Source organism: Plasmodium brasilianum, chromosome 13, assembly GCF_023973825.1.
Source record: "Plasmodium brasilianum strain Bolivian I chromosome 13, whole genome shotgun sequence".
NCBI classification, from domain to species: Eukaryota; Apicomplexa; class Aconoidasida; order Haemosporida; family Plasmodiidae; genus Plasmodium; species Plasmodium brasilianum.
The window spans coordinates 845,027-867,064 of NC_090126.1; the positions used below are offsets into that span (position 1 = coordinate 845,027).

The 22,038-nt window shown below is 26.4% G+C and overlaps 5 protein-coding genes across 5 annotated transcripts; 2 read left to right on the plus strand and 3 right to left on the minus strand.

The window, feature by feature from the left end:
• Positions 1–2,086: 2,086 nt before the first annotated feature.
• On the minus strand, positions 2,087–4,023 carry MKS88_004861 (HSP40; the record flags this gene model as incomplete). Its single annotated transcript, XM_067218071.1, has 2 exons — positions 2,087–3,286; positions 3,958–4,023. The coding sequence occupies 2 exons, from the start codon at positions 4,021–4,023 to the stop codon at positions 2,087–2,089; spliced, it is 1,266 nt and encodes a 421-aa protein (XP_067071241.1).
• Positions 4,024–8,529: 4,506 nt separating this feature from the next.
• MKS88_004862 (trafficking protein particle complex subunit 5) lies at positions 8,530–9,084 on the plus strand (the record flags this gene model as incomplete). The annotated part of the gene is made up of 1 exon (XM_067218072.1): positions 8,530–9,084. One exon carries the CDS (start codon positions 8,530–8,532, stop codon positions 9,082–9,084), a length of 555 nt encoding a protein of 184 aa, XP_067071242.1.
• A 2,978-nt stretch (positions 9,085–12,062) lies between these two features.
• On the plus strand, positions 12,063–15,029 carry MKS88_004863 (succinyl-CoA ligase; the record flags this gene model as incomplete). Its single annotated transcript, XM_067218074.1, has 1 exon — positions 12,063–15,029. The coding sequence occupies one exon, from the start codon at positions 12,063–12,065 to the stop codon at positions 15,027–15,029; it is 2,967 nt and encodes a 988-aa protein (XP_067071243.1).
• Positions 15,030–16,385: 1,356 nt separating this feature from the next.
• On the minus strand, positions 16,386–18,140 carry MKS88_004864 (uncharacterized protein; the record flags this gene model as incomplete). The annotated part of the gene is made up of 1 exon (XM_067218075.1): positions 16,386–18,140. The coding sequence occupies one exon, from the start codon at positions 18,138–18,140 to the stop codon at positions 16,386–16,388; it is 1,755 nt and encodes a 584-aa protein (XP_067071244.1).
• A 1,948-nt stretch (positions 18,141–20,088) lies between these two features.
• On the minus strand, positions 20,089–20,889 carry MKS88_004865 (uncharacterized protein; the record flags this gene model as incomplete). The annotated part of the gene is made up of 1 exon (XM_067218076.1): positions 20,089–20,889. One exon carries the CDS (start codon positions 20,887–20,889, stop codon positions 20,089–20,091), a length of 801 nt encoding a protein of 266 aa, XP_067071245.1.
• Positions 20,890–22,038: the final 1,149 nt, after the last annotated feature.

The window sequence follows — 22,038 nt, forward strand, 5'->3', positions numbered from 1 at the left end:
GTAGACATTTTTTACTCCTTTATGTTATGCACTTCCAGTAATTTCTGAACGCATGAAGGAATTATTTATAAGCACCCCATAAGTATATGCATTATTTGCATAAAGCTAAAATAATTATGTTAACCACCTTTACTTATATTTTAATGGTATACTGTGGTTTTTTTTTTTTTTTTTTTCGCCCATATGAGGGATATCATAGTCCAGCTACATTTGTAATTATTATGAACAAGTGCATGTATGTATGATAATATACATGTACATATATATATATATATTCATTACATATACGTGTTAGTGATAAAACTGAAGAATACAGACAAAAAGAAAAAAAGAAAAAAAAAAAAAAAAATGCTCCCAGTTTTACATTAAACATCATTTTACAATAAAAAATGAATTCTATTTTTTGTTGTTATAAAAAAGGAATGAAAAAGACTGCTGTCGTAAAGAAACAAAGACGTAAGTATACATTATTGTACGAATTCTGTAAGAAATAAATAAATGCAGCGTGTGAAGCTAAATAATTATGAGCAATCGTCGAATACTTAAAGGTACAATACTCGTTTTGTCGCAAAATGGTTTATCCCTATGTGCATAGCTAATTTTTTAAAATGTACTCATATAATACATACACACAAGTGCACATATATATATATATATATATATATATATATTTTTTTTTTTATTTCTTATGATATGCGTATTGGTAGCTTCATACAAACACATGATACACATACTGCCCATTCATGCAACAATTGAACCAACGAAAACTGCACATTATATAAACTTTAAATAACGGTATGCTTCTTTTGTGGGTAAAATGTTAATATATAAGAAAGATTGCCTTTTTTTTTCTTTTCTTTTTTTTTTCCTCATTTTTAATTATGTTCGAGTTGGTACTTTTAACAGTTTGTATAATAAATATACTATTGTTATATAAAAATAAAAAATGCATTTAAATATACACGTATGTGCAAAAATACAAGTGTAAAATTAAGAATGAATAAGAGAAAAAAAAAAATTAAATTTAGCCTTCAAGCCACAAAGCAAAGCCAGCTATGCAAAAAAACCAAAAAAAAAAAAAAAGGAAAGAACATTTAAGGAATGTCATTAGTAACCTATATATTTCGTCAGCTGTAACTTAGAATTATAATTATAATAATTATTATCATTTATACTCACAAATCATAATTATATGTATGCATATATATTTATATTGACGTATATTTATATGGACGTATATTTACATGGACGTATATTTACATGGACGTATATTTACATGGACATATATTTACATGGACGTATATTTATATGGACGTATATTTATATGGACGTATATTTATATGGACGTATATTTATATGGACGTATATTTATATGGACGTATATTTATATGGACGTATATTTATACGTACATATATTTATATGTACATATATTTATATGTAGATATATTTATACGTATATACATTTATATATATATGAAAAATTAGAAAAAACAGAAATGGGACGATTTTTTTACAAATACGCTGTTCGATTTAACAGAATTCCGCTCTACTGGTACTACATATTATATATATATATATGCACACATACCTGTACACACAACAATTAATTAATAAAATGATGTTCTCTTACTGCTGCCGTTATTAACACATAGACAGTGAAACAATGAGTGGTCAGTTCAAGTCTGGCTTCTTTTGCTTTTCATTATTGTTGTTCAAAATTGTCAAGATATTTAATGATTTTCTTTTTTAATTAAAATATACATTTATTATGTATATATATATATATATATATATATATGGCAGTGATCGCTTTTATTCTTCCATGGTAATTATATGCAAGTTCTGTGATTTTATAAAAATGGCATTCAAAATGTTACTTCCTTTTTGAAGTATTTTTTTTTTTTTTTTTTTTTTTGAATAATTTTATTATTTTTTTTTCTTTTTTGACTCATTTATATCTGTTTTATTTATATTTTTTACGAAACTTGCACATTATGCTCAACATTTTTTTGAAATGGCAAATTTAGAAAAATAATAACAACTGTTAAGCTTAAATGTTATTGCCATGCACAACTACTACATATACTACTGCTGTGCACAAGCAACCCTTCCTCCTTCCATTTCCGGCTGATGCTCCTCATCCTCACAAGCCTCCTGTTGCTGCTTTTTGCTTACCCTCTGTTTTATGTACTCTTTGTCAACAGCTTGACAAGTAACAACTTCACATTCACTATTTTCCAGGTCGTATTTCTTTTCGCTTTCATTTTGTTTTTTTAAAATTTTCAAAATTTCTTTCTTTTCATTAGTAATAATTAAATCCATTGGGTATTCCACTTCAAAGGTTAAGTATAAATTTCCTTTTTTAAAAGGATCCTTGTATGTTGGCATTCCTTCATCTACTATTTCTCTTATATCACCATGTCTTATAAAACCTGTATTTGTACAATCTACTAGAATTTTCCTTTCATCAAGATGATTTATTTCAGCAATAAAACCTGTCAATGATTCGTATAAAGAAATTTTATGACTCATAAATAAGTCTACTCCCTCTCTTCTAAATACAGGATGCTGTTTCTCATTTAATATAACAACTAAATTACCAGTAATTACATTTGGCTTTTCATCAGCTTCTCCATTAAATACAATTTTGTGTTTATTAGGTGCACCTTTAGGTATATACACTTCTATAATTTTTCTCGTTTTTAATACACATCCTCCTTTACAATTAACACATTTATCTTTCTCGTTAAATATTTTCCCCTTTCCTCTACATCCATTACATGTTACTTCAGTTTGATGCAAAACACTTGAGTGATATCTCATGTATGTTTTTGTTCCTCTTCCATTGCATTGTTTACAATCAACTTTTGCATCCTTTGGACCACCATGACCTTCACAATTGGAACATATAACATCTTTACTAATAGCTAGCTTTTTTGTTGCGCCATTATATAACTGCTCAAGAGTAACCTTTACCTCACTTACAATATCTTCACCTCTTTTTTTTTTTCCTTTTCCTGCATTTAATATAAAATCAAATAAATCTGTTGCATCAGCAGGTTGTTCCCCATTTTCCAATCCTTCTTCACCATATTCATCATACAATTTTCTTTTTTCTTCATCAGCTAATATTTCATATGCTCTTGATATTTCTTTAAACTTTTCTGGATCTCCACCTTTATCAGGATGATGTATTATGGCAAGCTTTCTGTAAGCCTTTTTAACTTCATCGGTGGTACAATTTTTTTTTAAATTCAAAATTTCATAATATTTTGAATTATTTACCTGAACAAACAAGAAAAAAAAAAAATTATATGTAAAAAGTTAAAAAAAAAAAAAAAAAAGAAAAAAATTATATGCATTGTTCATAATTTTTTTTTGGCATATTTTTACACTTGCGCTTGTTTATTTCATTAGCACAACTTCGTAAACCGAAGAAGGCACAAGAAATCGGTTGCGCAAGTGGTCCAACACAATACGACTACTTATGTATATGCATTTATGCATATATATGTAAAAATTTACGTATATATGTATGTATATACGTATATATGTATGTACATATGTATGTATATATGTACGTATGTTTATATGTATGTATATATGTACGTATGTTTATATGTATGTATATATGTACGTATGCTCATACAACATTTAGCAATCAAGGTTTCATATTAATTTATGAACTACTAAAATTAATATTCACCAGATGTATTTCTCATTTTTGTACATGATAAAACTAAGATATTCCTCGCAAATGATATAATATGCAACATAATAATTTTTATGTATTTATTTACGCATAAACTTAAATACATATGTATTTGTATATGTATGTAATTTATTTAAGTAGGTACGTTTTTGCGCATATACTTATGTTTGTAGGTATGTACTTATATATACATATATATGTATATATACATATATAAAATAACAGTTTCTTTTCTTTTTCTTACTTCTCTTTTTCTACGGGCTTGTTGCCCACCCATAGAATCAAATGGAAAACCAGAAGAGAAAAACATTTTATATTAATTTTACGATATATATTATTTATTCAGTTATATATATATATATATCTTTGGAGTGTTCTACAAAACGAAATTTTTTTTTACTTATTTTCTTAATTTCTTAAACTTTATTATTTTATGTTAATTTTATTTCATGTAGTTTTTCACATTAAACGTTTTTTTAATCTTTCCTGTTATTTTTCTCTAATATTATATATATATATATATTATATATATTTATTTATTTATGTATATATATATACATAAATTTTAAATGTTAAAATTAATTCGAGTATGTAATTATATATAATACTACATTAGCATTCCTAATTTTTTTCCCATTTCATTTTTTTTTCTTTTATAAATTTTATATTTTTTATACTTATTTTATATTTTTTCATGACCATTGTGAAAATGCATGTTGCTGCTATATATTTTTATTTTTTTAAACTTGGCCCCTCCTGTACATTTAAGCATATACAATGAGAATGAATATGTATATATATATATAACGTATCACACGTTTTTTATTTTTTTATTATTTTTTATAAATTGCCAAGCTTACAATTAAAACTATATTCTCTTATCTTTTTTTGGCGATACAACGATATGTCAAAAGGTACATATATGTACGCATATATAAATATATATATAAATGTATAAGTGTATATATATATATATTTATTAAGGGCACATTTGTTTTTTGTTTTTTTTTAAACACAATGAAAAAAAAATATAAAAGCCTTCAATTTAAGATTTAATTGCAATCTTTATTACAGTTTTATTTGCACTTAAAATTTCAATTTCAATTTCAATTTTTATACCATTTATTATTTTATTTTTTATTTCATTTTTTATTCCAATTTTAATTCCTACTTCAACATACTTGTTTGCTATTATTTTGCCTTTTTATACTTTTCTTTTTCGTTCTGCACTTTTCAAACGTGAATTTCGTATGACTTTGTAGGACATTATGTTTGTGAATATACTATTGAGAATTCCTTTATATATGTCTTTATAATGAAAAATTAAAATTATAAATAGAGTAGAAATAGGCTTTTTTTTTTCTCTTTTTTCTTTTTTTTTTTTTTATTTCCCCTTTGTGTATTATAAGAGAAAAAAGTTTATTTCTTTAATGTGTTCTATGAAAAAATCGAATTTTTTTTTTTTTTTTAAATAAATGAAAAAGCACAAAACATACTTCTATGTAAAAATATGTAAATGTAGAGAAGCATATATAAACATATAATAAATATCTACATAAGTACATACATATAAATCATTTAAGTACTTAGAAGTTCATATATATAAATTATATACATTTGTAATATACTTTTCTACAGGAGTAAAAAATAAAGCAATATGAGAAAAAGCGGTTATATATTTTTTTTTTTTTTTTGAAAGAAAAAAAAAAGCTTTTCTATGTTTAAAATAAAATAAAATATAAAAAAATTCAAAAGTAAAAAAAAAAAAAATAATAATAATAGCAATATTAAATCATTGTAATTTTCCTAACACTTGCAAATTTAAAGGTAGTTTATACATTTGTAACCTACTAAAAATGAAATCTTTTTAATTTTTTCAAAAATTGTAATTGGTGCGAAATGGTTTATTAATATTGTGATATATAAAAAATAAGAATATATTGAAACTTCGTAATAAATATGATATATATGGAAATACAATTTTATATAATAAATATAATTAATTAGCATTGTATAGTATGTTCTTACATTAATAATCCTACTTTTAAAAATATATGTTTCAAGATGTGCGTATAAAGGTGGTTCTCTATTTATTTAACACTATTTATTTTTTCAATTTTACTGTATTTTCGTTTTTAATAAAACATATATGTATGTATATATGTATGTATATATGTATGTATATATGTATGTATATATGTATGTATAAATGTATATATGTATGTATATAACAAGTAACTTAAGCATTCTATCAATAGGTACAACAGTAAGGAGTTATAATATATTTACATAAACACATGTATGCACATGCATACATATGTATATTAAACATATGTTTATATATATACATATATGTGTGTATGTCAAAATGACGAAGCGCCTTTTTTCCTAATTTCTCAATTTCGCAACATGGTATAAAATAAAAGTATGAGGGGATGGGCTTTGTTATGTATGTACACATTTGTATATGTTTGTTTATGTATGTATGATGTAAAGATTATCCTATCTATAAGGAATTATTAAACAATTACGTATTTTTTTTTTAATTGTTAAGTTTTATTGAAATAATTAATGATATATAATATATAAAAATTACTTGTATACCTGTATTTTATTCATTCTTTTGCATATTCTATGTTTTAGTTTGTACGTAAATAATGTTATGGTGCATTATTTTTATTGTACATATGCCCAAACTTGGTGAAGAGGTTGTAAAAGTTTATATATATATATATATTATATGCCATATGGAAACAAACGAACGGAGGACTGCATCTTATCAATATTATTATCCACTATTTATTTTTTTTCAATTTATTTCTTTTAAATGTTATGGTATTACACGTGTGCATACAACTTGGAAAAATATGTATTATGTATAGGTCATATTAATTATAAACTATACAATTATTAAAAGGTGATACATTGTGTATTATAATATAACATGATTTAGAACAAAAGGGGTATAAATGCTTAACGCATTTATTATTTTAAGTACTATTTAATTTTATGCATAGATGAAATTTCGTAAATTTAATCAACTTTAAAGAATTGAGCTTCCTTTTTCTTTTTTTCGTTTTTTCCTTTTTTTGGCGTCCAATTAATATATAAATAACTGTAGCTTATTTCTGATTGAAATAATTTTCCTATAAAGGATTAGTAATAAAAATAAATAAATAAATAAATAAAATAAAATAAAATAAAATAAAGCACATTAAAACATAATACGGCATAATAAAATTAAATGATATTTTCTCAAATTATGAGGAAACAATTAATCCATTTTTCTCTCTCCCTTTCTCCCCTTCATTTTAAAAGTTGTGTCTTTCTTAGCAAGATATTATATTTTCTTCATTTTGGTGTTAAATCATTCCAAGTGTGATAGTATGTTAAATAATGCTCTTTTCGAATTAGTCATTTATTACACAAAAGTATATTAAAAGTGGAGAAGACATTGTTTTTTCTTTTTTCCTTTTTCTTTTTTCCTTTTTCCTTTTTCCTTTTTCTTTTTTCCTTTTTCTTTTTTCCTTTTTCCTTTTTCCTTTTTCTTTTTTCCTTTTTCCTTTTTTTTTTTCTTTTTTCCTTTTTCTTTTTTCTTTTTTCCTTTTTCCTTTTTCTTTTTTCCTTTTTCCTTTTTCCTTTTTCCTTTTTCTTTTTTCTTTATTTTTTCTTTTTTGCTTTTTCTTTATTCCTCTTTATTTTTTCCTTTTTATTTTTTATTTTTTTTCTAGCCAAATATATTAAATTTATTTTATATTTTTTTTGTTCCTCCAGTGCACACAACATTATTGTCTAAATTTTTTTTATAACAAAAATATGAAAGCAGAGAATTACAGGCGCAAAATGTAATGCTCTCCTTTTGCTAATTTTTTCCCTTCTCCGAAAAGTGCAAGTAGGTATATATATATATATATATGTATATGTTTACGTATGTATATGTTTATGTATGTATATGTTTATGTATATGCATGTATATTTGTAAGTATATATATGTATGAATATGTATATATATATACATATATATATGTACGCATATTTGTACGTATGTATGTACTCAAATATGTACTCATGTATGTACATATGTAAATATATACACAAGCACAATGAGTACAAGCAGTAAGGCACTATTTTTTTGGTAAAAAACAAAATAATTCTATAACGTTAATATTGTTTTCACTTAAAGTGCTGTTAGCAAATATAAACAAAAAATGATAGGCTGAACTGTTCCGTAAGGCTGTGCAGAATTTTACGCAAGTAAGAAAGTAATAAAGCTTTTACGGCAAGCAAAAAAAAAAAAAAAAAAAAAAGTATATACATATAATATTCTCGCAAATGTGTATAATCCATTGAGCATGTCGTAAAATGCTTAAATATGGGGATACTGCAGCGCAAACAATATCGCAGCTATCGCGTAAATGCAAATAAAAGGTGGGCTCGATCTTTAAAAAAAAAAATAGTACATAATATCATTGATTTATGAAGGGGGAAACAAATTTTAAAAGCTCGTTCAAGGCATGTAAAAATTAAAAAGATACATTGTAATTATTTGTAATTCATTGTTCTTATTATTTGTTATTGTTACTCGTTAAATGTGTAAGAGTTAGGCACAGTTATTAATGCATTAACTAATCATAGAGTCCATTGAGAAGCGCAAGTGATACGAAGTTACACTAAGTAGCACTGAGCTTCACTAAGTAACAGTAAGTAGCACTTAGCTGTACTAACCTACACTAAGTAACACTGAGTAACAATAAGTAAGAAACTATAAGTGTATACGCTGCACGCGCACACAACATTAATAACTAAAAAAACAAATATGAACAAGAACAAAATTTCTGTAGAAAAAGAGCTAAATAAAGTAAAACAAGATGTGAGCCTAAGCGCATTTAGTATCTTATTCAGTGAAATGGTGCAATATTGTTTATACAAAAGTAAAAGAGGTTATAGGATCGAAGATTGTTTACACGAAATGGGATTACGCGTAGGCTATAAATTAAATGAATACCTAACATATAAAAATAAAGTGAAAAGAAGTATAAATATTATTAATATACTTACATTTATTTCAAAATATGTATGGAAATATTTATTCCAGCATTCTTCGGATTTACTTAAATCACAGGACAGTATATATGAATATATGATATGCGATAAAAATATTTTACTTAACAAATTTATAAACGTACCAAAAGATTATGGAAATATAAATTGCGCTTCCTTTGCTGCAGGAATTGTCGAGGGTTTCCTGTGCAGCTCGGAATTTCAAGCAGAGGTAACTGCTCATACGATATATGAAAATGATAATAATTATAACACAACTATTTTTATTAAATTTTACCCGGAGGTTGTAGAACGAGAAAAGAACCATTAAAAGGGGATGTGCGTTTGTATGTGTATGGGTATGTGTATGCGCGTTTGTAAGTTTATGTGTGTGTGTGTGTATGATCAGAATGGTACTGCAATTTGGGCTATGAAGACTAGCGCGTCAATTTTTAACTACCCCGCTTACGTAAGCAAGTACATACGTGTATGCATATATACATACATACACGCGTTCATATGTATATTTATTTATACACGTACGCGTGTGCATAACGTTATAGGTGAGCTGAGCTTGGTAGCCGTGAAAAAAGAAATTATCACCATATGACAAATATTCGAACTTTCATTTTTTCGAAATAGCTAGCTCGTTTCGCTATTAGTAATATATAAAACAATGGATTAACTAGTTCGAACAGTGTTTATACGGATATATATACCTTCATATATCTGCATGTATCTGCACGTATCTACGTGTATCTGCATATATATATATATATATATATACACGTCGGACCACTTTGGAATTTTTGTAAAAGCATGACAACGAATTGTATCAGTTGTGCCACATGTTGTATCCCCCAAAGAATTATGCATGGCCATGCTGTATTGTATTTGTGAAAATAGGTATTTACAGTTACCTACATACACACATGAACATGATACACAAACGATTACGCATTTTAGCTGTATACATTTACATTCCCGAGATGCAGGTGGAACAAACAAATGGATGGTAAACACTCACATATTACAGGGACACAAAACGAAAGAACTTGATTTTTTACAAAATTGAATATATTTTTTTAGAAAAAGGAAAAATTAGAAAAGACGGATTGTACATTCTACATAAACGCGTGTAAACATTAAAATATGAGAAAGACAACAACAAAAAAAAAAAAAAAATAAATAAATAAATGAATAAATGAATGAATAAATGAATGAATGAATATGAATGAATGAATGAATGAATGAATGAATGAATGAATGAATGAATGAATGAATGAATGAATGAATGAATGAATGAATGAATGAATGAATGAATGAATGAATGAATGAATGAATGAATGAATGAATAAATGAATAAATGAATGAATGAATGAATGAATGAATAAATGAATGAATAAATGAATAAATGAATAAATAAAATAGAGTAAATAATAGTAAATTAAAGCATAATGTTGTAAATTATGACAACGAAATTGTCGGAAATTAAAAATAGCAAAGAACGCGCAGTACTTTTATAAAAATGCCCTATTTTATATATCTCACCTGACAAAGTACTGAAACATTTTCAAAAACATGTAAAAAATGATATATATTTGTATGAAGGGGAATATTATTATATTTATATTTTTTTTTTTTTCTTGTGTTGTAAAGAAAGATAACAGGCTCTTCCCTTTTGCTAAAGACACCCACTTATTTATATTAAAGGCTGTGCACATAAATGTATATATATACATACTTATACATATATATACATGCAAATATATATATCCTTATATATATATATATATATATATACATACATATACATATATATGCATATATATGTATGCATGTTAAATGTATGTAGTTTACCATTTCCTGCGTATCAGTTTGTGCTGTTGGAGCCTATTATATGCATACATTTTAATGTTCTTTTACTTGAACAATTTTTTTTTATGGAAATAAAAAAGCGCAAAAGGAACAATAGTTGAATAAGAATATATATAATACCACGCTAATATTTTACTGAAAACGCTACACAGAAGTTGAACTAGGTTCTTACTCTTCTTTCTTGTTCTTTTATTTTTATTTTAATAAAGGAAAAGAAATATGTAAAAAAAAAAAGTTTAATCCCATTTTGCATTATTGCAGTATTGGCATAATGAAATATTCAAATATACAAATATCGAAATATTTCCTTGTAAGGAATAGTCCAATCTTAGAAAAAAAAATAAAATAAATATTGTATATATCTATATCTATATATATATCTATATATATATATATATATCTATATATATATATATACATACACATATATATAAATATAAACATATACATATACATATACATATATGACAACATGCAATGCACCGTTTTTTATTTTTCTTTATGACACATTTACATATACATACGCACATGTACTTACCAGTTTAAGAATTTTTTCCTTTTTTTACATAAAATTTATGCATTTTTAGTTTTTTGTTTTTATTTTATTTCACTTAATTTCATTTTTATTTTATTTTTTTTTCCTTTACGTTTTATTCCTATAAACCGAAAAAACATATGAAGTAAAAATTATTTTCCATTTTTTGCGTAGTATAAGTGGGTATGTGCTTGTATTACTGTCCTCTTAACTCGAGCTCCTTTTTCGGAAATTTTTATGTATCAAGAGAGAGAAAGAATAAAAAAAAAGAGGAGGTATAAAAAAAAGAAAAAGCATTGCCATGCTTACGCAAAATATACATGAATGAATGCATATACTTATGTATACTTTTATACACATATACGCTCAACTCCATGTTTGTGAACACTACCTATAAGCTAACTTCTGAACTGACGCAGTGTACAAGCAGAAGTATCCTCCTCAGAGAGATTACAAGTTATAAGTGAAACTAGAAGCTGCACTTTTGAGTATATATACATTTTTAGGTGTGATCTTACAAAAATAAAAAGAACAAAATAGATTTGCTAGCTTATTTTTTATCATTTGTGTATTAAATTGATTTGGAGCGACTTTTATCCACCTGTTCATGTATGTTCGTATGTATAGTTGTCCACGCGTAAGTTTGTATAAGCGTAATCCGTGTTTTACGTTATATATGCATGTATATGTGTGTAACGGTACTCTCATAGAAGTACATACATGTACGCCCTCGCATATACATATTTATACACAATTACATATGTAACCACACATACGTGTTTACCCATACATACATATTTATATACAATTACGTATTTCCATACGCATACCAATTTGCAAACGTTCACATTCGTGCACACGAGGGGCCTCCCTTGTGGAAAGAGCAAGAGAGTACCATGAAAGTGAAAAAGAATATTTTCATCTCAAAAAACTACTACAGTGTGTGGCTTGGATATAATAAGAATGTACAACAAAATGCATATTTTAAAAATAGCTTAGATTACATTTTTAAGCCTAAGAGTATTGGAATAATAGGAGCAACAGAAAGGAAAGGGTCAGTTGGTAATTCTATAGTAAATAATTTACTCAAAGGCGAGAATAATACATACAAATTGTATTATATAAACAGTAAAGGTAGTAAAATATATGACAGAGAAAGTTATAAGAGTGTAAAGGATATAGAAGATGGTAACTTAGACTTAGCAGTAATAGCAGTACCAAGGAATCATGTATTGAATGTAATGAAAGAATTGAAAAGTAAGAATGTAAAAGGAGTTGTAATAATAACAGCTGGTTTTAAAGAGACAGGAGCAGAAGGGTTAGAATTAGAAAAAGAAATATTAAAAGTAGCAAAGTCAGGTAATATAAGAATAATAGGACCTAACTGTTTAGGTATTATGAATTCATATCATAATATGAATGCATCATTTGCAGATAATGAAATATTGAAAGGGCATTTTTCTTTACTATCACAAAGTGGTGCTATATGTTCGGCTGCATTAGATTTAGCACTTCAGCATAATATTGGTTTTTCCCATTTCATTTCAGTAGGTTCTATGTGTGATATTCAATTTTATGAACTAGTTGAATATCTTTTTTATGATATAAATACAAAATATATATTATTATATGTAGAATCCATTGGTGATTTGAATAAATTTGTATCTGTATGTAAGAAAGTATGTTTATATAAGCCTATTATTCTTTTAAAAAGCGGTAAAACCGCTAAAGCAGCAGAAGCAGCCATTTCACATACGGGTTCTATGGTTGGAAATTATGAAATCTTTTATGCATCTATGAAAAAATTAGGGGTTCTAGTTGCAGAAAATTTTGAAGAATTATTTCATATGTGTAAAATTTTAAATTGTACAAAATATCCAGAAACTAATGAAATATGCGTAGTAACTAATGCAGGTGGACCAGGAGTACTCTTAGTAGATAATATTGTGAAAAATAATGGTATATTATCAAATTTAAATGAAAAATTAAAAAAAAAATTAGACACATTCTTACCAGAGTCATGGAGTAAATCTAATCCTGTAGATATACTAGGAGATGCATCGCCATCATTATATAAAAAAACGATAGAAGCATTAATAAAAGATGGTCAATATAAAAATATTATACTCTTATTATCACCTCAGAGTGTAACAGATCCTCTGAACACTGCTAAAGAAATTATTAAAATTAAAGATGATAAACACATGAAAGATAATGTTATACTGTTGTGCAATTATTTGGGAGGTACATCATTAGAAGAGTCTACCACCATACTCAACAAAAACAATTTGCCAACTTTCGTTTATCCTGAGCACTCAGCTCAAAACTTGCTAAAAATGCATGAAAATATTACTCACATACAGGGTTTATATGAAGAAATTCCCGACTTTTTAGCTGATTCGGACAAAAATTACTACATAAATGAGCTAATACGGGAGCAGTACTTGGGTAAAAGAGACCAAAATAGAGGAAATGTAAATGATCGCTTAGCTGGAGAAAACTCAGGTAGTAGGGGTTTGCAGGAAAGGATCCAAACGGCAGTTGATATAATATACAAGTCCATAGAAAAAGAGCATTTCATCTTGAATGAATATGATTCAAAAATGATATTGCAAAGTTATGGCATACCAGTTGTAGGTACTAAAATATTTAAAACGCTTGATGATATAGAAAAATGTGAAAGCTTTTCTTTCCCATGTGCAATGAAAATATATTCAGATACTATAACACATAAGAAGGACATAGGAGGAGTTATACTGAACATTAGTAATAAGAAAGAATTAATAGAAGCATATAAAAAAATATATGACAATATTAAAAAGTATAACCTAGAAAAAGAGTTTAAAGGGGTAACTATACAAAATATGGTAAACACAGATGACGGAATTGAATTAATTCTAGGTTATTACTTTGATAAACATTTTGGACCTGTTTTATTATTTGGATCTGGAGGTTCATATGTCGAAATATTTAAGGATAGTGTATTGTTGATACCTCCACTTACCTTTTCATATACGCATCATACAATTAAAAACACAAAAATATATAATGCCTTGTTAGGAAAATCGTCTAGATTTAAAAAATGTGAAATGCCAAAACTTATAACTACAATTATAAAATTCTCACAACTTATTGCAGATTTGCTTCCTTACATAAATGAATGTGATATTAACCCGCTCTTTGTGTCTGGGGGTAATATCGTTGCACTCGACGCTAGGTTTACCTTACGAAAGGAGCTTGGTTCTAAAGCAGCGCATGTTAGCGGAAGTACAAGTGAAAATACCATTAATTTTGATGCGTATGCAAAGGACTATCCTATCGATTTTGTGTTTTTCCCCTGTTCATCCGAGCACAATGAAGCAGTAACCACAGAGGATACAACAACATATATGCGCACGTGGGACGATTCCCATCCCATTATTAGATGTATTCACGCATATGATGTTAAATTAATTCTTAAGTTTCTTCAAAGAAATTACAAAGAATTATACCATAGTACCTTTTTCTTTACCAGTATAGAAAATATAAAAACAAAATTATTTGCGTACGATTTGTGTAATTGTGATTACGATATATATAATGTAATTTTGTATATATCAAAAAATGAAATTAACGGATTGGTGAAAGTTGAAAAAAGAAAAGATAATCATTGTTATATTTATGCAAAGGATAAAAATATATTCGCTCATTTAATACAGAAAATACATCTGCTTTCAAAAATTAACAACACGCAAAAAATTCTGTTATATTTGAAAAATGAATCACCATATATAGAAGATTTGAAATCTATTGGTTATACATTAGATCATACACGAGAGGATTTGACATGTTACTTGTGCTCAGAATTGACCGCACTCTATTAATCCCCTCTTTTTAAGTAAAATTTTTGAGGATGCACCATGTAATTAGAATTCAAATTGGCATTCGCATTGACATTTACGTGAATATGCGTATTTTTGCCTCATCCCTTTTTTGAATAAGTTCGTTGATTTTTAAAACTATAGCCTGTTTTGCTTTTTAAAAAAAAAAATAAATAAATACATGCACGCGTGCACTAAATCACGCTTATACATATTTACACATATATATATATACATAAACACATATACACTTACATACACTTTACAAAATTTGTGCAGAAGCGTATGAACAGTCACGTGCGCATCAGCACCCACGTGAACATTTTAAATACCAACTAATTTAATATTTAAAAAAAAAAGATTTTTTAATCAAACGCTTTTTAATTTAAATGTATGATCATACTGCAGTTGTTGCAATACATAATATAAACTGCTTAAAATGATGATAAGTCTCCCAAGCACCGGAAAAAATGGCTAGCTATGTATTTGTTTCACACGCACAATTTCATGCAAACATAAAACGTGTACACGCGCATTCATATGTCCATACATGCGCACACACGTGCTCACATACGTGCTCATATACATATGTATGTACGAGTGTCATATATAGAGAGTGCCTTCTTTTTCTATCGTACCCCTTGAGCAGGCCCAGGACGTTTTTCTCTTGCATCTCCAATCCTGTACATCATCTAAAAATTAAAAGTTAACGTTTTGCTAAATCGCTCATGTGGTCATTTTAAGAAAAAATATTGTTTCGCTAATTACACATATAATAATTCAAAATATTCACAAAGTAAGGGATACACTTGCAAATATATAGACAAAGTGAAGGTCTATTTCATTCAAGTATTTTTATCTGAAATACCCCCAAAAAAAGATACTAAAAATATAAACCTTTTTTCCTGTACATGTCAGAAAAAAATGAACGGTCATAAAATAAAGGCACTCAGCTAATAAAACGTCATAACATTAGTAATTCCTGCAATGCTCATGTGAAAATATTATTACTGCAAACAAATCTGACTGACACTGTCCATACCTACAATGGTCTGCAGTAGGGCGACTTATTTTAAAGGATAAATTTCAGCGCCCAATTTCTGCCCTTACTTCCAATCGTTTGAGTAAATACAGAAATTTGTGTGAGCACCACTTCACTTTCATTGGTGTGTTAACTGATGTCCATTTACTACAATTTTGTAAGCGCACCCCATATCCAATATCCCATCTATCCTATATTCATTGCATACAAAAAAAGTAAAAAAAAAAAAAAAAAAAAATATCTATTTTACATTCCTTTTTCCCCTGCTATATACATACACCCACAAAATTTTGTTCAACTCGATAAGAAGCAAAAGACTACTCACTTTTAATGATGTTTTCCTTATAAATTATCTTCAGACTACTAGTACTGTGACGCTTTTTTAAAATATCAATTTTGAGCCTAACATTTAACAACAAGTTATCATAATGATACTGGTTTGATGAAAAGAAATCATTCTTATTTAAGTAAAAATAAATCGAATCATTGTTCACATTTTTCAAATATGATGAACTAGCACATCTGACCACTTCTAGCTGTTCAAACTTTAAATTAGAATAGGATGATGGCAATATTGAAAAGCATTCTGTATATAACAAATCGTCTTGTAGCTTTTTCAATTTGCTGCTATTATTTTTAAAAATATTATGATGATATAAAAAGCAATTATGTAATATTTTCAGATCATTAATAGTAGCACTTTTATATACATATTGAAGAGCCATGAATATATGTAAAACGTTTCCTTCTAGTTTTGCAGTTTTACTCTTATTATTATCCTTTTTTCCAATCATTACTAGAAGAAGAGTGTGGGCATATAACAATTTAATCAAATCTGATGTATCATATAAGGACAGATAGTCACTTACACATATGGTAAGCAAGTGCATTAATATATTTTTATTATCATAATCTAACAATATTAGCAAAAGTAAATGAAAAGGTAAAAAATATAAAATGTATCTGTTACAAATGGAACTATAAGTATTTTCATAAATTCGTAATTCTTCATCCTTATCAATTACATTTTCACTTTTTATCGCCTTTCCTCCTTTAACTATAGCACAATTGGCACTTTTACTTCTCTTTTTCCTCTCATTACAACTAGCCAAATCATAGAAGAATAAATTTGTCTTTTCATAATTTGTTTCTCCCCTGTTACTGTTTATATAATTTTCTATATTCATCATTAACAATTCAAATAAGTGTTCATTTCTATATTTGGCTGATACCATTTGCAGAAGAATATAAGAAATATTACTAGGAGATAATAATTTAATATTATTTATTTTTTTTTCAAATTGTGTATGTAAATATGTATTTTCATTTAATCCTATTCTCTTATATGCACTGAGGAATTTAAGAAAATCTTTTAAACTACAACATCTATTACTTTGTTCTATATTTTGTACTTTTTCTACCATTAAATCGATAAACATTTCTGTATAATCATCTAGCCTACTAAAAGCTTCAAATATGGTAAATATATCCTTGTCATAATAATCATAATTTACTATTACACGGTTCATAATATTATGACTTGTGCAGGTATCTACATATAAATAAGATATATTTTTTATAATAGAAACTAACTCATTTTTATAATCATTAATATTATCATTTAGTTGAGACAGTAATGGAAGTTTAACCAACGGATGATGGAAATTTAGTTGTTTAAAAATATTTATCATTATTTTTGTTCTTAAACAAGATTTTATACTTACCAAGTCGTCTATTCGGTTGCATACCATTGCTAGTAAGGTTTCATCCGAATATTTTAACATTACATAATTTTCTAAAACCTTAACTAATTGCGGACAAAAAAAGTCTTCACTAAAGTCGTATATATGATTCGTAATATTTTTTATTAACTCAGTGTCACATCCCTTTTCCTTATTTATTTCGTTCAATAAATTTATGACTTGTTCAGGATTTTTATTTCCTATAGTTATAAAAGTCTCATACTGATTATATATGTCATTTTTTATATTTGAACTGAAGTTCATAAATTTCGGAAAATTCGCTTTTCTAATTTTTACGCACCTTCCAATTTTATGTCCGAGTATAAGCATTCTGTTCAGAAGAAATGGTAAAGTAACAAATAAGATGTTTTTGAAAAAGGGTAAGGAGGAGAAGGGGAGGGACAAAAAAATAAAATAAAAATAAAAAAATAAAATAAAAATAAAAAAATAAAAATAAAAATAAAAAATAATAAAATAATAAAATAATAAAAAATAATAAAATAATAAAATAATAAAATAATAAAAAATAATAAAATAATAAAATAATAAAATAATAAAAAAAAAAAATGTAACAAATTGATCTACATAATTTTTTTATCACATCATTTAACATCGTTTAACGTCTGATCGAAATTTGCACTTCAAAAATGACGCTCATCCAAGTGCGTGCGTGTAACATATGTGAATGTATATATATATATATTTGTAGATGTATACGGTTAGATTAAACTTCAAATAAAAAGCAATGTAGCAAAAAACTAGGATATGTTTAGGTTAATTTAGCTTTTTTTGCTTTTTCCCATTTTGAACTTGGCTGTCAATATCGTTGGTTAACCCTTCATTGATGGGAATTCTTCATATTTTCAACTGCACGTTTTTTGCTCTCTCCCCCCCCCTCAATATATACACACATTTATTTATACATATATATTTTTATGTTAATGTATTTGTACTGTTACTTGCCATAAGTACCTTTCGTTGCTCTTTTTCTGTACATTTTTTCCTTCATATTCATTTTGTTTCCCCTTCTTTATTGAAAAATTCCATCTAACACAACAAAAATGATTTTTACTTAATTTTTTTATTTTTTATTTCTAAGTGTTCCAAAATGTTATAACATTTTTCTCCATACGTAGCTAGCTATTTTATCCAATATAACATCAATTTTTTTTTTTGTTTCATTTTTTGATCCTATACTTTTTTTCATTTTCGTTAAACATACAATTGTGCTGACATGTATGAGTAGTATTATATGTGCTTCTAACATTTGTGGAAATACACAAGCTTGTTTTTGGTTTTATAAAAATGCTGGTACAATGGAAAGAACATTGCACTTCTTTCAAGTTTAAATGCTCCCGTCTGGAAAATGCTCTTTCTGTTATATAGAAATGAACATAATAGTATAATAACAACATATGAAAAGAAAAAAAATAAAATAAAATAAAACAAATACTACCTCTTTTTTCTCCAAATGGTTCTTAAATTAATACATTTATCATAGGACACGTTTAATGCATAAATGAGCGCGTTAAAAAAGGTGAAATTACATGTTAATATGCACATGTATGCAAAAGTGTCCAAACAAATGTAAGTATGTATATGTATGCATAGAAACATATACACACAAATGTACGTACACTAACATATATATGCATCATTCATATATGTATAGTACTTGTTGCAGAGTTATAAAATTTTTTTTTTTTTAAATTTACAGCACAATGAGGCTTAAAAAAAGGAAAGTAATTGATCCCTTTTAAGCTGTACATTAACATAATAACATTGATTAAAATTGTATAAAAAAGGGAAATAATTAAATGAATGTTAAAAGAATAACATGGTGATAAGCACATGGTACATATATTATCACCAAATTTTAATTCTGTATAATTGCATAATATTAGAAAAAAAGAATTATTAACAATATATATATATATATATATATATATATATATATATATATATATATATATATATAACACAAAAAAATGAATAAAATGGATTAAAAAAAAAAAAGCACAAATTGGACTAATGGGGATTTGTCAAATTAGCAGATTAACAAAAACTGTTCTTTGATTGATGATCCACGGTGGATCTTCAATGTTCGAGGGGCCAATGGGAAATTTGGTTAACTAGCCATGCAGCAAATGGTAAATTACAAATGGCAGGTTCCAAATGACGAAAAAAAAAATTCTAAATTTGTGTACGTGCCAATTTAACAAAATGCTAAGTTTAAAGGCATCCAAACTGTGCTCAGGAAAACGTCTATAGTCAAAATTCAAAAAGTATTCCTCACATGAATGATATAATCAAACCATGTTCCTAGTGTGAATAATATACTTCCTCCAACATATAAGTAACAAGCATAATTATATAAATGCTCATAAAAAAACATAATACTAGCAACTGTGAATATAAGTCCTCCAAAAAGATTTGACATATACACAATTACAATTTGATATTTCACACCTTTTATATTACGTAGGTTAAAATTATATAAAAAAAATATTGCTCCAACTAAAAAATAAAAACTTCCCAAAATAAATGTAATAACAGCAAAATAATCATCTTTAAAGCAGCAATAAACAGAACCAAGTATGAAAATTGCACATCCTGCTATGTAACATAAAAATCCATAAAATTCTTTTTTTTTTTTATTTTTAACATACATTGCACTTATTAAATTACTATATAAACACATTGCACTTGCTATTGCAAAAATTATACAACCAGCTACATACAATATTGGAAACCGAAAAAAAGCACTACCTATTATAAATAAAAACATGCTAATAAAATTAGCATGATATTCTTTAGGGCAATTAACAATATCTTTTGTTGTTACTTTTCTTTTAAATGTCTTACTGTCACTAATTTGTTTCATTTTTTTTTCCCCATTTGAAGTACTTTTATTATTACCCACAAAAAAATTTGAACTGCTTATACTTACTTTTTTTGTATAAATATCTCCCTTTTTTATGCTTTCTCCTTCTTCCATATCTAATATTTTTGACTCTCGTGTTGAATCACAATCATCATAATCATCACTTCGATTCCCTACACTTTTTAGTTCATACATCGCTTCCTATATTTATATTAGCTTTGTAATATTTCTTTGCTCTCTTTTCTCTATGTTAAGATGGCCTAGGCCCATTTTCTCCACTTAAAATTATTCTACAAACACGTATAAATTTAAAACTTATTCGTTTCACGTTAGTAGGTCTAACACTAATACGTTTTACACTAATACGTTTTACACTAATACGTTTTACACTAATACGTTTTACACTAATACGTTTTATACTAATACGTTTTACACTAATACGTTTTATACTAATACGTTTTACACTAATACGTTTTATACTAATACGTTTTACACTAATACGTTTTACACTAATACGTTTTATACTAATAGGTTTTACACTAATACGTTTTATACTAATACGTTTTACACTAATACGTTTTATACTAATACGTTTTATACTAATACATTCACCGGAGATTGGTTTAAAACTTTAACATTTAATACTTATATATTTGGCATACATATATATATATATATATATGTGTATGTATACTTATCACTAAAACAATGATTACTTATTCACTTAATAAGTAGAAATATACATCGATGGATAAATACACATGCATATATTCTTTTATTTTACGAGTGTGAAATTCATCATATATACCAAAAAATTAACACTACAGTGAGTTATTCATTATTCTTTACTGTATGGGCGTATGCACGTGTGTATGTACATGTTTGTATATATATATACATACATACATACACTTTCTTTTTTTTTTTCTATCCAGTAAATATTACGATAAGCTGTAATATAACATAAAAATTATTATTATTAATTTGCACAGAACTACTTTAAATTATATAATTAATTTCTTTATTTCATTTACAATTTCTTGAAAAAAAAAAGAAAAAGTTATACAAAAAAAAGAATAAAACGAATGAACAAATGAACAAATGAACGAATAAACAAATGAACAAATGAACAAATGAACAAATGAACAAATGAACGAATAAACAAATGAACAAATGATCAAATGGACGAATGAACAAATGAACAAATGCGTTAACAAATGAATGCATGAATAAAAGTACACCTTCACTACATTTATGTATTTTTTCTAGTTAAGCCTAATTCCATACGTATTTATACATGTTTCATACATAAGCAAAATTCAACATTTATATGAAACATATTTA